Raw genomic sequence first — 15,365 nt, forward strand, 5'->3', positions numbered from 1 at the left:
GCCTCTCCCCTAGAGCCCATGTTGGACTTCTAACCTACACAGCTATAAGAGAATAAACGTGTGTTGTTTGAAGCCACTAAGTCTGTGGTGATTTGTTATAGCAGCAGAAGGAAACTAAGACAGAGGAGATGAAATCAGAGAACAGGCTCTGGGGCGGGTTCAGCAGGAGCCTCCTTGCAGCCACAGAAGGGACTTTGTTATTACTTGAAGTGAGACAGGGGCTATGGACTGTTTGAGCTGAGCCCAGGCCTCCCCCTGCATACGGGAGCCAGCAATGGTAATTATCTACGTGCCCACCTGTGTACAAAAGTAGGCACCCATACCTCCTGTGGCCTTCAGGGCCTTGTGGAGAGTAAGGCAAGTGGATGTGGTATCAGAATCAGTGTTCCTGGCTGGGGCTGGGGGACAATGGTGGGGAAACTAGGCAGCCCAGTCCTATCCCAAAGGCAAGTACAAGAAAAGGAGCAGGCTGGTCCATGAGTGGACAGCCTCTCTGCTGCTGGTGGGCAGGGAGCTGGCATGAAACATGGCGAGACTTGCAGACGGAAGCACTTCTCATACATGCTGCAGAGTTTGGGTTCAGGCTGCAGTTTCAATCCTACAAGGGTCCTGGAGGAGGGGTAGCTGTTTTCAAGGTCTGAGTGACACAGGGGAAGGCACTGAGGTGGCCTGAGGAGGATCCTGACACTGGCTGGCCAAGCAGCATCAGAATCCCGCCGCTGAGAGCTCCTGAGGCCGAGGCCTGCAAGGGCTGTTCCTCACGACCTTTACGATCCTCTCACCTGTGACCTTCCCTAAGCAGATAGGGTGGGCACACCCCCAGCTATGAGACCACTGCCGCTCCTTCTCTGCTTCCCAAGCCACATCCAGTGCATGTCATTTCTGGGTCCCCTGCTCTTTTGTGGGGAAAGTGGTTTCAGCTTACCTAGCTCTAGCAAGAGAAAACGGCATCATCTTCTCTTTGGGGAAAGTTCTGTTTTCTGGAGTGACCTCCTCTCTGTCATCTATCTCCAGCTTCTCCTAGGCAAGCACCATCAGTGGCAACCTCTCCTCTCTTAGCTGAATCCGAGGCTCTCCTTTTAGCTCTGAGCTTGCTTCAAGGAGCAAAGATGCTATTTAAGCCTCACCCTCCCTCCGCTCTGGACGGTAAGAGGCATCGTCCTCACGCAGATGTCACAGATTTACAGTGGACACCAGGAGGCACGAAAGTGCTGTTGAAACAGGTGTTCGGCATGAGCTAAGTCTCAGCAGGCCAGCTACGAAAAGGAGAGGGGCAGGATCTCTGCAGGGGGCCCCAGAGACATCAGTTCCTTCTCTTGATAAGGCAACATCTCCTCCTGTGCCAGCCCCTCTTGGGGGCAGCACTGCACTGGGGTGTACTTAAAGGAGGATGTGGCCTGGCCTGACATTTTCCTATTTGAGGCCTTCATTCCAAGCCCTTTGATGTCCTAAATAGTATCAGAAAGATGGTAGCTGGTCTTAGGTAGGACATCTCACCCAGAACAAAGTAGTCTTGGGGCAATTTCTAATTGTCTTTGCTGCTCCCTTAGTTTTAAATGGAAAAAAAAGGAGGGAAGAGTGTGGACTGAATGGCACCTATATCTCCCTCTTCCTGAAACTGTCCTGGGAGGGCTTCCAGTTGGTCAATAACTATTGAGCCATCTCTGGCCCATCCTCACATAGACAGGTAAGTGGAAGAAATTCAGTTAAAAATAAAATAAGGCAGTTTTTACAAAACTGCCCTATGCCCTTCTCCTCTTTGAATTGACGAAGGACACCTTCATGCCCAGCCCAACATTCAACATCTCAGCACAGCCCTCCTCACATAGGTTGGCCCATCTCTACGGTGTGGTCGGAATGTTACCTTTAACAACCAGAGTTAATCACTGAAAGAACAGGGCATTGAGAGGTACAAGCCAGGGAATAAGTTGAATTTTCAGCTTAAATATGTCGTATATAATCTCTACCCACTGGGTAGAAGACAAAAGAAAGTTAGAAAAGAGGAGTAAACCATTATTTCTTGGGAAATCATAGAGCCAGATGGACCTGCTGTTGGTAGACTGCAGAAAGGGCCCGGAGTAGGCCAGGAATGGAAACTGAGAGAGAGGGGAGGGTGCAGAGTAGAGACAATGTCAGGCCTTTGCAAAGCCTATGGATGGAACTAGAAACAGAACCTTGACCCCTTGACCCCTGGAGAAGATTCAGGCTGGAAATACTCCAGACACCTCCCTACAGAGGTATCAGAACTAGAACAAAGGGCAGGCAGGGAAATTAACATTCATTGACTGCCTCTAGGGTGGTAAGCATAGGCTAGAAGTCTAACTCAAGGGAAGTGGGCATTATTGCCCATTTTATAGATTTTAAGTATCTTGTCCAAGGTTATCAACTAGTCAGTATCTGAGCCAGGATTCAGACCCCCCAGATTTTCTACCCCGAGACTCTTAGTTACTCCACACCTCTCATCATGTCATTGTATGGTCTACCACATACCATTGTAAAGCCTTGTGCATAGCAGGGTCGCTTTTGTTTTATTCTAAACAATTAGCCTGCACATATAACAAAAAGACCAACTTCGCAGTTTAAAATCACTTTTCCTTAACATTGCCTCCTGTGAGCTTCCCAGCAGCTCTGAGAGATGGGTAATTTTTATCAGCTTCCCTTATAAATGCAGAAACCAAGATGAAGTGAGTTTCTACTCATTCCACACCCTGTCCTCTTCCTGGCCCATCTGACACCCTGAGTACAAAGCCCTCCCCTGTTTTCTCAAAGATTTGCAAGTACACGTCTATGAAAAAGATAGGCTGATTGTAACGTATTAGATTGAACCATTTAAAACTGCTGACTTTCAACCAGTTTTGACTACCAAAATGGCAATTTCATGTGGTTCAACCTAATAAATTGGACCTCAAAATGAGGATATTCATGCTATGCCTGGATGGATTAAACATAGGATACTTAGGCTAATCACTTTAGGTTGCTAAAGTGATTCTCTCCTGATGTGGAGAGAAAAGAAGCAGACGTTTTAGAACTGGAAGGGATTCTAGAGGTAAATCAGGAGGATATGGATAAAAGGTAAAAAAAAAAATGCTACTTTAGAACAAGTAACAATATGAATGACGGCAGGGAATAACCAGGAAAAAAGACGAGCCCATTGAGAGCCTCAGAGTGGAAGGCAGTTACCACTAAGCCTGAGCCCAGGGAAAAGGAGATGAGATCAGAGGTGTGTGAGAGACCAAGGCACCGACATGCAGGGGTAAACAGTATGGAGGTTCCTTTAAAAACTAAACACAGAGTTATCATATGATCCAGCAATCCCACTCCTGGGCCTATATCCGGAAAAGACGAAAACTCTAATTTGAAAAGATACATGCACCCCAACGTTCATAGCAGCACTATTCACAACAGCCAAGACATGGAAGCAAACTAACGGTCCATTGACAGATGAATGGATAAAGAAGATGTGGTATATATATATATATATATATATATACACACACACACACACACACACACACACACACACACATACATACAGTGGAATACTACTCAGCCATAAAAGGAATGAAATAATGCCATTTGCAGCAACATGGATGGACACACAGATTATCATACTAAGTGAAGTAAGACAGAGAAAGACAAATGCCATATGATGTCCCTTATATGTGGAATCTAAAATATGACACAAATGAACTTACTAATGAAACAGAAACAGACTCACATACATAGAAAACAAACTTATGGTTACCAAAGGGGAAAGAGGTGGGGAAGGGATAAATTAGGAGTTTGGGATTAACAGATACACACTTCTATATATAAATTAGATAAATGACAAGGATCCTGTATAGCACAGAAAACTGTATTCAGTATCTTGTAATAACCTATAATGGAAAAGAATCTGGAAAAGAATATGTATACCTGAAACTAACACAACACTGTAAATCAACTATACTTCAATAAAAAACCACACACACAAATAATCACCTTAAACAATCTAGGATTGTTGAATTTAATCCATAATGTTTTTTTCTGCTCTAAGGATTTAATAAAAGATGTATGGAGAAATTGAAAGGCTCTAATGAAATTCTCCCCAAGGAAAGAAGGGTCTATCATTTTAGATGCAAATCAAATTACTTTGTTCTAGATGAAGATCAGAAGGGGCTGGAGAATGAGAATTAGGGCTGGTGGGTTTCAAGTGGGGGGCTGGGGAGGAGGGCATAGGGGGAGAATGAGCAGAAAGGACCTGGATTTCAGCACTGAGTAAGAGGAATTTTCCAACCATTAGAATTGTACCAAAATACAACAGGCTTCCTCTAGAAGTAATGAGCTCCCCGTCCCTGGGAGTGCTCAAGTAATGCTTGGCTGACCACCCAACAGAGACTTTTTTTTTTTTTTTTTTTTTTTTGCGGTACTCGGGCCTCTCACTGTTGTGGCCTCTCCCGTTGCGGAGCACAGGCTCCGGACGCGCAGACTCAGCGGCTATGGCTTATGGGCCCAGTCGCTCCGCGGCATGTGGGATCTTCGCGGACCAGGGCACGAACCCGTGTCCCCTGCATTGGCAGGCAGACTCTCAACCACTGCGCCACCAAGGAAGCCCCCAACAGAGACATTTTAAAAGGGGGTCCTATATTAGGGGAGAGAGTGAACCAGAAGACTTTCAGGGTGCTTCTCAATTCTATGATTCTAAGAGCCCATAAAATTCAATGTTCTGAAGTAAAATGAAATCTAATCAAGGACCACTTCTACTCAATTCTAAAAAGAAAAATTTTAAATTCTAACCTTTTATAATTCTGAAAAATGACTAGGAGCTCCTTTTAGAGTCTCTACAAATACATCTCCATCCATCTTAAAACACACTTTTCTTCAAGAAGTGTCAGCCCTCAGGTTAATTACATTCTCATTCAAATGTATTAATTTTTGGTTTTAGTTATTCCTATTCAATAGTGACTTTTAAAAACAACCTTACCACTATTTTTCATTGCAAACATACTATATTCAGTTATGTTACTCTAAAATAAAATTTTGTAAGCTAGCATGGAAACTTATTCCCATCCTCATCCATCACACTTTCACATATAATTTTGTCCTACGGGGTGGGGGGTGAGTCCTGGATTTCAAAGTGGCTGCCTCACAGCTGGTCAATTACAGATGTGGTCCTCTGCAAATGGAGTAGGAGTGGAGACCAGCAAGCTGTAGTCTTAACACATCACTTCATTCTTGAAAGGCAATGTTCGGGGACTATTCATCCTTCAATTTGTTTTCTCAGCTTCCCGTGGTACAGCCCCATGGGTGGCATTATGGAGTAAACAAAAACCGTGAGAGTTTAGTTGTTGACTAGTTGCTCCTAATGCAGAATTACACTGAAAAGCAAGAGAGAGAGACTTGCAGTAGACCCTCCAGAGTCGGTAGACAGGAGGAGCCTGTAAGTGTCTGCATTTCATAGCAGAGGAGATAGGAAAGGCACATTTTGGCCCCTGGAAGCAGAAAGTGCAGGGGGTTCCCATCCTGCAGTGAATCTGCTGGACAGGCTGGACCAGCTCCAGCGGTTGGCTGGCCCCTAGCGGAGCTGGACCCCATTCAGCCTGCTAGCCAGAGTGCTGCTCGGGGCCATTCTGCACTCCAGCCAGGGACACCAGGCTTTCTAGTGGGCAAAGCACACACAGGATGAAATCTGTCTGCCGCTACTGCCCATAGGGAAGAGAGCACAGGAGGCCAGAGGGGGGAGAGAGAGTGGGAGGGCAGTATGTGCTTCCGTGTATACTGGGCTCACGCCCTCTCAACCTTCACCCAGCTAGACTGGTTAAATCCAAGGGAGTCGAGTCAGAGTGAAGGATAATAAACTAAAGTAGCTGTCTCAAATGCCTTCAGACTTGGGAGGTCGTAGAGCATTGTGAAGAGTGAGACCTTGGGGAATGGACAGACCTGAGTTCAAATCTAGATCTACCACTAGTAAGCTATGGGCAAGTGACCTGATCTTTCTAAGACCTGGTTTCCTTGTCTGTAAAATGAGGAAAACATTAAAGCATGAACCCAGAACCTGGCCCGTAGTAAGACTCCATCAACGTCAGGTATTTTTTCGAGTTGACGTCACACTTAATGTAAGTCCACAGCATCACAGACTTGCCCAGCATCTTCAGGCTGTTGGCGGTACATGCCTCCAGAGCCCATTGTTCTCCACTGCTCCGTACCCTCACACCTTCCCCGGCCTGGGTAAGCTGTTCCTAAGGCCATCTAGATGATGACAGGAGAAGGCATCAGGAGACCCCATAAGACAGGACTCCCTGTAAACAAGCCGGGATCACCATGGGCACCGCCCCTCTCCTCCAGGACATCTGCCCCAGGGCTCACCTGGCCCTGGTTTAGTTTGGCTAAGCAAACAGGCGTTTCCTTATAGCTTCTCCAGGTGCTCAGCTGGAGCCAGGGCAAAAACTGTACAGGAAAAGGAAAGGAACACAGGTATCCTATAGAGCTGGGTGGAGAAGAACCTAGACTGTTTTTTGGAACCTGGGGCAGAAGTACCTAGGACCAATGCTTTTTTTAAAAAAAACATTTTTAAGGGTACAGTTCAGTGGCATTAAGTACATTCACACTGTTGTATTACCATCACCATCATCCATCTCCAAAACTTTCTTCGTCTTGCAAAACGGAAACTCTGTACCCGTTAAACACTAACTCCACATTCCTCCCCTTCCCCCAGCCCCTGGCAACCACCATTCCACTTTCTATGAATTTGACTGCTGTAGTTACCTCACATAGTGGAATCATACAGTATTTGTCCTCTTGTGTCTGGCTTATTTCACCTAGCATAGTATCTTCAAAGTTCATCCATGTTGTAGCACGTGTCAGATTTTCCTTCCTTTTTAAGACTATATAATATTCCATTATATGTACATACCACACTTTGTTTACCCATGCATCCCTTGGACACTTGGGTTGCTTCTACCTTTGCTATGAACATGCGTGTACAAACAATACCTCTCTGAGTCCCTGCTTTCAATTCTTTGGGGTATACACCCAGCAGTGGAATTGCTGGATCATATGGTAATTCTATGTTTAATTTTTTGAGGAACCCCATACTGTTTTCCATAGCAATTCACCATTTTACTTTTCTACCAGCAGCGCACGAGGGTTCCAATTTCTCTACAGCCTCACTAACACCTGTTATCTTCTATGGTTTGTGAAAAAAAATAATAGCCTTCCTGATGGGTATGAAGTGGTTTCTCATTGCCATACTGACCTGCAGTTCCCTCATGATCAGTGATGTTGCCCATCTTTTCATGGGCTTATTGGCCATTTTTATACCTTCTTTGGAGAAATGTGTATTCAGGTCCTTCGTCCATTTTAAAATCTAATTTTTTTTTTGTTGTTGAATTGTAGGAGTTCTTTATATAACTGCATATTGCCCCTACCAATGGATCTTTAAGTCCCTCCTAAGCCTGACACTTGGGGGGGTGGCAAACCCCTAAAGCAGTGACTCTCAGCCCATTAGAATTACCAAGGAACTTAAAAAATACTAATGCCCAGGCCCTTGGAGGCTCTGAATTAACTGGTCTGGAGTGGTGTGTGAGGCATCAGTAATTTTGAGTCTCCTCCAGGTGGTTCTAAGATGCACCCGGAATTGAAACCACCACTACAAAATCTTTGTCCCTTGGGAGGTGCTGCCCTCGCCACTTACTGCTGAGAAGGTGAGAGGGGATTAGGAAGAGAATGACTAGGTCCACAGGGCCCAACCCCGGGGAGAAGCTCTACGATGTCAGGGGGACATTAAAATAAGAGGAAAGGCAGGCTGCTCTACTTTGTCACACAGTTCCACCAACAGTGCTGCCACAGATATATCAAGAGGAAACAAGCAACCACTGTCTCCTGAGAAAGCACAGGAGGGAAAGACTGGAGAAAGGGCCTCCGGCCCCCAGGAAGCCCAGCAGGCAGCGTGTGTGGTGCAGGGCAAGGAGGCGGGAGCCCTGGGTCTCCTCCAGCTCTGCCACCAACTATCCCTGTGACTTCGGGGAAGTCACCTTGCTTTCCTGTGCCCGAAGGTGCCCCTACAAGAGAGGAAACTGGCCGGTGCAGTGGTTCTCAACCTGCTGTCCCCTGGATTCACCTGAGGACCATGTGAACAACTCTGGCTCACTCCGGAAATTCTGACCGCACTTGTCGTAGGTGTGGTCTGAGCCTTGTCATGTGGTAAAGCTTTCAGGGCACGCTAGGTGGCCAGGCTGAGAGCCCCGCTCTAGTGGTTCTCCAAGTCCCCCCCTCGTGCTGACACGCCAGGGCTCTTCTGCCTCTTCTCCTGCAGTCATGGCCTGAGCACTCAGCACATCACACGGACACCCCCTGCTTCTCACAGCCCGTAGGAGCACTGGCCTGACGCTCCCTCGAAGGTTAAGAGCACCAGTTGCCTCCTGAGGACTGAACAAGAAATGGATTCGACCTCCAGCGACACCGGAGGAGGCCCTGTCCTGTTCCACAACCCCCGAACGTCTCATCTGCAGTCCCACTGGGCATAACTTAGAAGGTGGAGCATCTGCTGGAGACAAATCTGTCGGAGAGGAGAGAAGGCCAGGTGGCCGGCAGGCAGCCAGCTGGATGGGAGAAGGGACAGCTTACTGAATTTCTGCTGAGGCCAGTGCTCTGGGCAGGCCCTGGAGAGAGAGGGACGGGCTTTTCCAAGCTGAGGCGTGTGCATCAGCGCACAGACTTCCAGCAGAGGTCTTGTTAGGGCCATAGTGATGCTCCGTGGAGGACAGAGACTTAAGCCTGACTGTTAGAAGTCCGCGCAGGCGAGATGCCAGTGAGAGCTCACAGGCTGTCATTGGAAGGCCCCGCCTAACTGACTCATGCTGGGAGAGAGCAAACGGACTGCCAACAGGAAGACCCAAGGAAGTGGGTGATAGGCACTGGAGATTCTGACCCCACTTGTCGTAGGTGGGGTCTGAGCCTTGTCATGTGGTAAAGCTTCCAGGGGAGGCTAGGTGGCCAGGCTGAGAGCCCCGCTCTAGTGGTTCTCCAAGTCCCCTCCTCGTGCTGTAAGAAGCCATGATGGCATCTGAGGCAGCTGGAAAGTTCTGTGACACACTCCCTGTGTTCTCTCTGACCTCTAGCTTGCACCCCGCATCCTCAGCTCCATTTTCAGTGAACTCTCTGCTAACTCCCCTCCCTCTGCACTACTTACCCTGAATGCCCCCAGGTCCCCAGCTGAGCCGGGCCAGGGAGGGATGCACCCAGCCAGACACCAGGGAGGCCAGACCTAGGGCAAGAAGCCTCCGGTCTCCCCTTGTAGCCAAGCCCTTCCTGACGGACCACCCCACCCTTGGACATGAGAGACCAGTTAGCCTTTCCCAGCAAATAAATCGCTGTCCTTGCTTTCGTCTCTGGAGATGGGAGTTTCTAGTCATTTTGCTGAATAATCTATGGAAGTGATATAAAAACTGTAACTTATCATGACACCGAGGATGTACTGAGTGCCAGGCACTGTTCTAAGTGTTTTGTGTATCTTATTTCATTTCAGGTGCACAGTTGTAACCTCTTTGTGCCCACGTCTTCCCCACGGTCAGACTTCAAGCAGAACCGTACTCCCGGGACCCCCGGCTTTTCCCTTGCCTGGTCCCGCGAGTCTCTCTAGGGGCTGCTTCAGACGGCTGAGAGCTGCACCTGCAATTACAGATGCCACACAACTTCCTGACACAGAGAAAAGGCGGAGAAGCGGGTGGTGGCTGAGCCGATAGAGGGGAGCACAGGTGCGTGTGGAGGGAGGAGAATCAGGTTTTAGTTGCCATTCTCCGGATGGAACCCCCGCCCCGCCCCTCGCGAGGCCCTTGCAGCACCAGAGCCAGGCAGCACCAGTGATGCAACCTGCTAGAGCCACCTCGTGGAGGAGAGGAGGAGGTCGGGCTTTTGAGATGGACCCGATGGAATTCCAGCAAGGAAAACATTTCACAAGGTAATTAGTCCGTAGCATCAACAGGTCTCCGTGGCGACCCTTGTCCCTTCCTCCCAACAGAACCAGGTCCCTCCCTCTTCCCAGCCCATAAATACCTAGCACAGGTCTGCACGGAAACCCTGATGCAGGTTATCTGACCAGTGACAAAAAGAAGCTCAGAACTAAGAGAACTCTGGGTCTGTCCCTCTCTGGGCCCGTGTCCTCCATGTAAAACGAGTGACTTCAAGGCCGCTGCCAGCCTGGACTTCTGAAGTCAGTGGCTGTCGCACTCGAGTGCATCAGAATTCCCTGGGGACTCGTTAAGACACAGACGGCAGCCACCCCGCCCCCGCCCCCTGCGTTTCTGGCCCAGAAGGTCTGGAGTGGGTTCTGAGAAGTTGCATTTCTAAAAGTTCCCAGGGGATGCTGACCCTGCCAGTCCAGAGACACCCCTCACACTGGAGAATCACTGTTTTCAGTGGTTCAGTCTGCCCAACGTGAGAAAAAGCGAATAAACAAGCATGTGGAAGGAACACAGAGCTTACATAAAGCAGAAGCCAAGGCTCCGGCAATCTGTCTGTCAAAGGCACATAAATGAGTGTCTCAGGCCCTGGCAGGGCTGAGGGGAAGGTCAAACCTGTCGCGGTTGTGCCATGTGTTCCCCTGCAGTTTGCTCGGTCCTTCGTGAAGCATGAGCAGCTGGGTAGGGGTGAGGGGGCCGGGGAGGCTGCAGTAGCTGTGGAGGGGGCAGGGGTCAGAGGAGAAAGGAGGAGTCTAGGCTTTGGGCCATGGGTAGAAGAGGACTTTTCTGGAGGTTGGGTGATACAAGGGGAGAGTTAGAAGAGATCTTAGGGGTCATCTAAGTCAACCTTCATTTTTAAGATGAAACTGACTCAGAAAGGTTAAATGACTTTTCCAAAGTCACATGGCCATTCCATAGCTCTTTCCCTTTAAGCTCGCAACCCACTTTCTTCACAAGTGGGTCCCAGAGAAATCCCACAAAGTCAGAACGGGTTCCTGAGACAAGTGAGTGCTATGATGCTCTTCTAACAAGCAGGCCACGTCCCCAGCAACCTCTGGTCCACATCCCTCCCCACCCCCACCCCCCCGCCCCTACCTTTCACCAAGGGGAAGAAGCAGTCCATCTCCACGCTGCTTCGGGAGTGGGAGATGCACAGGGCGCTGCTGGGGACCAGGCCCTCCTGTGGGGGACTCCGTTCTGTGGTGCGGACCAGACACCAGCCTGGCCGTTCGCTCGGCCGCTCCAGCAGTTCCACTGTCTGTCCCACCTGGATGCTCAGCTCGCTGCTGTGGCCTGCGTTGAAGTCCTGGAGGACCACGGTCAACTCACAGCCGCCAGAGAGCTTGGGGGTGGGGTGGGGGTAGAGTAAAACATGAAGGTGTGGGGGGAGGAGATGAAGGGGGAAGGTGCAAAGTGTGCATGAGAACAGAGGAGATGGGGAAGGAAAATAGAAAAGATGGGATTCAGGGTGCAGAGAAGGCAGAAGATGGGAAAGGGAGTTGGGAACAGAAAAGCAAACAAGAAAAAAACATGAAATTAACACAGTGCCATTCAATTACTCAGCTGTTCTCCCTGCAGCAACAGTCTAGAGCCTGCCCAGAATGGGGCTTTGCTTCTAATTCCTTCTTGTTCCAGTGGAGTTCTTTTCATTATTCCTTTACCAAGCTTCCAGCTAACTGTGTCCTCCAACCCCTTCCCCAGTAGTCCCTTTACTTCTTCCAAGGGCTCCGCCCCGTGCCCCACGCCTGCCTGCACTCCCAGGCCTCGGACTCTTCTGGGCATCATTTCCAACTTGCTCACTCTCACTTGACTCTAGTTGATATTGGGAATCATGGAAGAGAAGACCTCCCTTCCTTCTCGGCCCTGCAGCCCTCCCCATCCCTACTCCGCGCTGGAGCCATCAGCATAAGCAGGAGGCACCAGTGATACAAAAAAGAACGAGCCCTCAACTCAAAGGCAGAAGAAGAAGCCTGTTTATCTGGAAGGGGAACAGAATTGTTTTGCACTAGTTCAGCCACTGGGGACCAGGAGGAAGAGTGGAAAGATGGGCAGGGAAGAAGGGGCACATCTTCCTTAGGAACCATCCTTAGTGCTCCAGCCTGTCCTCCCTCCAGGCCTGGCACTGCTCCTGGGGCAGAATCGATAAAACTGGGCAGAGAGACCCCGAGATAGGAACACCCTCTACTAGCTGAACACTCAGACTTTCACTCTTACCACGAGAAACCATTAGTTATTCATTTGTCTTCTAGAACTCAGCGTAAAGCCTCCCTCTTGGAAGAGCTGCTGCACTTAGGGGCAGGGTGACAAGGAGGGAAGGGGAAGAAAGGGAGGCCCAGGGGCCTGGATCGGCAGCCTGTTCCTAAGGTTTGGGGGAAAGCCCCCTACCACCTCCACGTAACTCGCTTTCAATCTGCACATCTCTGATTTAAGCCTTTAGGGCCTGCGCTGTCTGCACCAGCAGCCGCAGTAACGCACTAGTCCAGATATGTTGGGTAGTTATTTCAAGCACGGTGAGTAGGGACTCAACAAGCTCAGCGTTCAGGACGGTGAGAATTTTCTATTGAAGGAAGCTGAATGTTACAGTGGGCTTGAAAAGGTTAACATGACGCGTCAGACTGACGGTTGCAAAATGTATCATCACCAACCATAAAGCACGGAGCCCACTCTAAACACATCTCTACGGATGGGCACGGTACTGCCATTGGGCTTAGATCAAGAAGGACAGAAGGTGGGAGATGGAAAGAGACAGAAGAAGAAATACACATGGTTCTGGTTCATTTTTTTTTCCGTTTAACTTTCCTGGTCCCATTAAGTGCACAGACCCCACTAGCCCACTCTCCTGGTGCTATCTTCCCTGAAGTGTCATCTAGAGAAGGGTGTCATGGGATGGGAATACCTCAAGTCTGAAGAGTGCTTTTACAGTGTGTACAGTACCTTCACATACATTATCCATTCCATCTCTACCTCTTGTATCAAGAAATTTAAGCTCAGAAATGTCAAGATCAGTGGTTGGAACACTGAGTGTGCATAACAATCACACTCAATGGGAGGTTATTGAAAATGCAGATACTCTCGCTGAGCCCTCCCTTGCCCCAGCCCCCAATTACAGATTAGGATTCAGGAGGCCTGGGTTAGGGTCCAGAAATGCATATTTTTAACAAGGAAACTCCCCTCCCCCTGAAACTCACGATTCTGAAAAGGGGGTCCTTGGGATACTGTTTGAGAAACACTGCTAGATGGTTTCCCACAGTCACCCAGCTAGGCTTGGACCCAGACCTCGACTACAAATCCCATGTTCCTTAAACCACACACCACAGGGCAAATTACATATTTTCAGGTATGTTTGTGGTTGGAGAGGGTGGGAGCCACGTGGAGAGAAGAAGACATCAGTGGCTTGAGCTACTGCGCCTCTCAGTTTGCTTTAGGAGAACTCCATCAGGTCTCTTAAGCTTTTTGGATTGCAATTCTTTTTTTTTTTTTTTTTGGCTGTGTTGGGTCTTCGTTGCTGTGCGTGGGCTTTCTCTAGTTGCGGCGAATGGGGGCTACTCTTCGTTGTAGTACGCGGGCTTCTCATTGAGGTGGCTTCTCTTGTTGTGGAGCACAGGCTCTTGGCGCGTGGGCTTCAGAAGTTCTGGGGTTTTTTTTGGCTCTAGAGTGCAGACTCAGTAGTTGTGGCGCAGGGGCTTATTTGCTCCGTGGCATGTGGGATCTTCCCGGGCCAGGGCTCGAACCTGTGTCCCCTGTATCGGCAGACGGATTCTTAACCATTGCGCCACCAGGGAAGTTCTGGATTGCAATTCTTTTTTTTTTTTTTTTTTTTTTGTGGTACACGGGCCTCTTACTGTTGTGGTCTCTCCCGTTGCGGAGCACAGGCTCCGGACGCACAGGCTCAGCGGCCATAGCTCACGGGCCCAGCCGCTCCGCGGCATGTGGGATCTTCCCGGACCGGGGCACGAACCCGTGTCCCCTGCATCGGCAGGCGGACTCTCAACCACTGCGCCACCAGGGAAGCCCCTGGATTGCAATTCTTGATGAGTCTACACTACATATGAAAAACTGTATCACTGAAACACAAATTGCACTCTGATATTCTGTTTAACTTTTTTCTCAATTGCTGGTGGCATCCCACTAAGTTGATTCCGCTTTCTACGAATGGACCATCTGTAGGGTGCTAGGTTAGATGACCACGAAATTACCTTAACTCTGAGAAGCTCTGTTGCTGAGCTGTTATGCCTCCGTGGAGGTCTCCTCTGTGCCACCCTCAGGTACTCAGGTTCTTTCCCGGGACCAAAGGTGCACAGGGCCCGAGATGTAACCTGCAGCCTTTTCAGGGCCGGATGTGGCCCTCCGCAGACTGCGGAGGCAAAGCAGAGAGGGCCTGAGGTTCTGGCTGCAAAGAGCCCGGTGGGTTCCCAGACACAAGGTTCCTCGCCCCCTGGGGCAAGGTACAGCCAGACCCAGCCATGGGCAGGTAGGGGGCCAGGGTTGGTTGGGGTAGGAGAGCATAGAGCCAGGCTGTGTGCTTGTACAATTCAAAGATCCAGGTCCTGGAGAGCAGCCTGGAAACACCACAAGGTGCTGCTGTCAGGCTGCCCCATCCAGAGACACAGGAGGAGGTGGAAGATGACGGATGGGCATTTCTGTGGTGCTCAAGCTCTAGATCCAGGCAAACCCATTATGAGTCAAATAAAGGGTGGATATCCCGGTTCCTCACCTCAAGGGCTTGGTCATAGAGATTACTACTCGGGGTCCCCACCCAATGGCAATAAGGGAATTCCAAAGAGTGGCAGTCGAGGGGGTTAGGAGAAATGGATGAGGCAATGGTCAGGCATGGCTGCCCGCCGAACAATCCCTTATCCTCTCCCCAGAGCAACGGGGAAGTTATAGGGTACACGGGGGACTTGGGCTTCACACTTGAGAAACACTGCTGCAGAGAGCCCACAATAGAAACAGTACTGGGAAGTTCTAAGAGTCCCTGCTGCTAGGGGAAGGGTCACGGGCAGAGGGGCCAAGAGATCTTTGAGGAATCTTGGCACACTTGAGGCTTTTCCTAGCAATTCTCAGAGTAATTCATTCAGGCTTCGCGCTTTTCGCGCTTTACGTCTTCTGGACTGCGATGCGTCCCACCACCTACTGAACGTTAATTACACAGAATGTGCCCCTCATTAACCAATAAACCCAAATCCCTCACAAATCCTGAACTAGCAGTTGCATAGAAAAGTACACGTGTTTCTCTTTTCTTTCTGTCCGATTCTGGCGTGTGTCTCACAGAGCCCCAGGACCATTATTTTCTCTCCTTCCTCTCCCCATTTCCAAAGGACCAGTGGGTGTGTCTCACGGCCTTTGTAGTGAGTGGCACCTTCAGAAGTTCCCACCTCCCTCCCTGAGCTAACTCTGGTCCCAGGAACTTAAATAGGTTTATCCAAA

General features: G+C 49.4%; 1 protein-coding gene across 1 annotated transcript in view; it reads right to left on the bottom strand.

The window, feature by feature from the left end:
* Positions 1 to 11,120: 11,120 nt before the first annotated feature.
* The window catches only part of KALRN (kalirin RhoGEF kinase), a 513,398-nt gene continuing 509,153 nt past the window's right edge, over positions 11,121 to 15,365 (bottom strand). The window contains exon 33 of the mRNA XM_060150454.1: positions 11,121 to 11,280. Within this exon, the coding sequence (XP_060006437.1) occupies positions 11,259 to 11,280 (22 nt within the window). The 3' untranslated portion in view covers positions 11,121 to 11,258. The remainder of the gene's footprint in view (positions 11,281 to 15,365) is intronic.

Source organism: Lagenorhynchus albirostris, chromosome 5 (assembly GCF_949774975.1).
Source record: "Lagenorhynchus albirostris chromosome 5, mLagAlb1.1, whole genome shotgun sequence".
NCBI classification, from domain to species: domain Eukaryota; kingdom Metazoa; phylum Chordata; class Mammalia; order Artiodactyla; family Delphinidae; genus Lagenorhynchus; species Lagenorhynchus albirostris.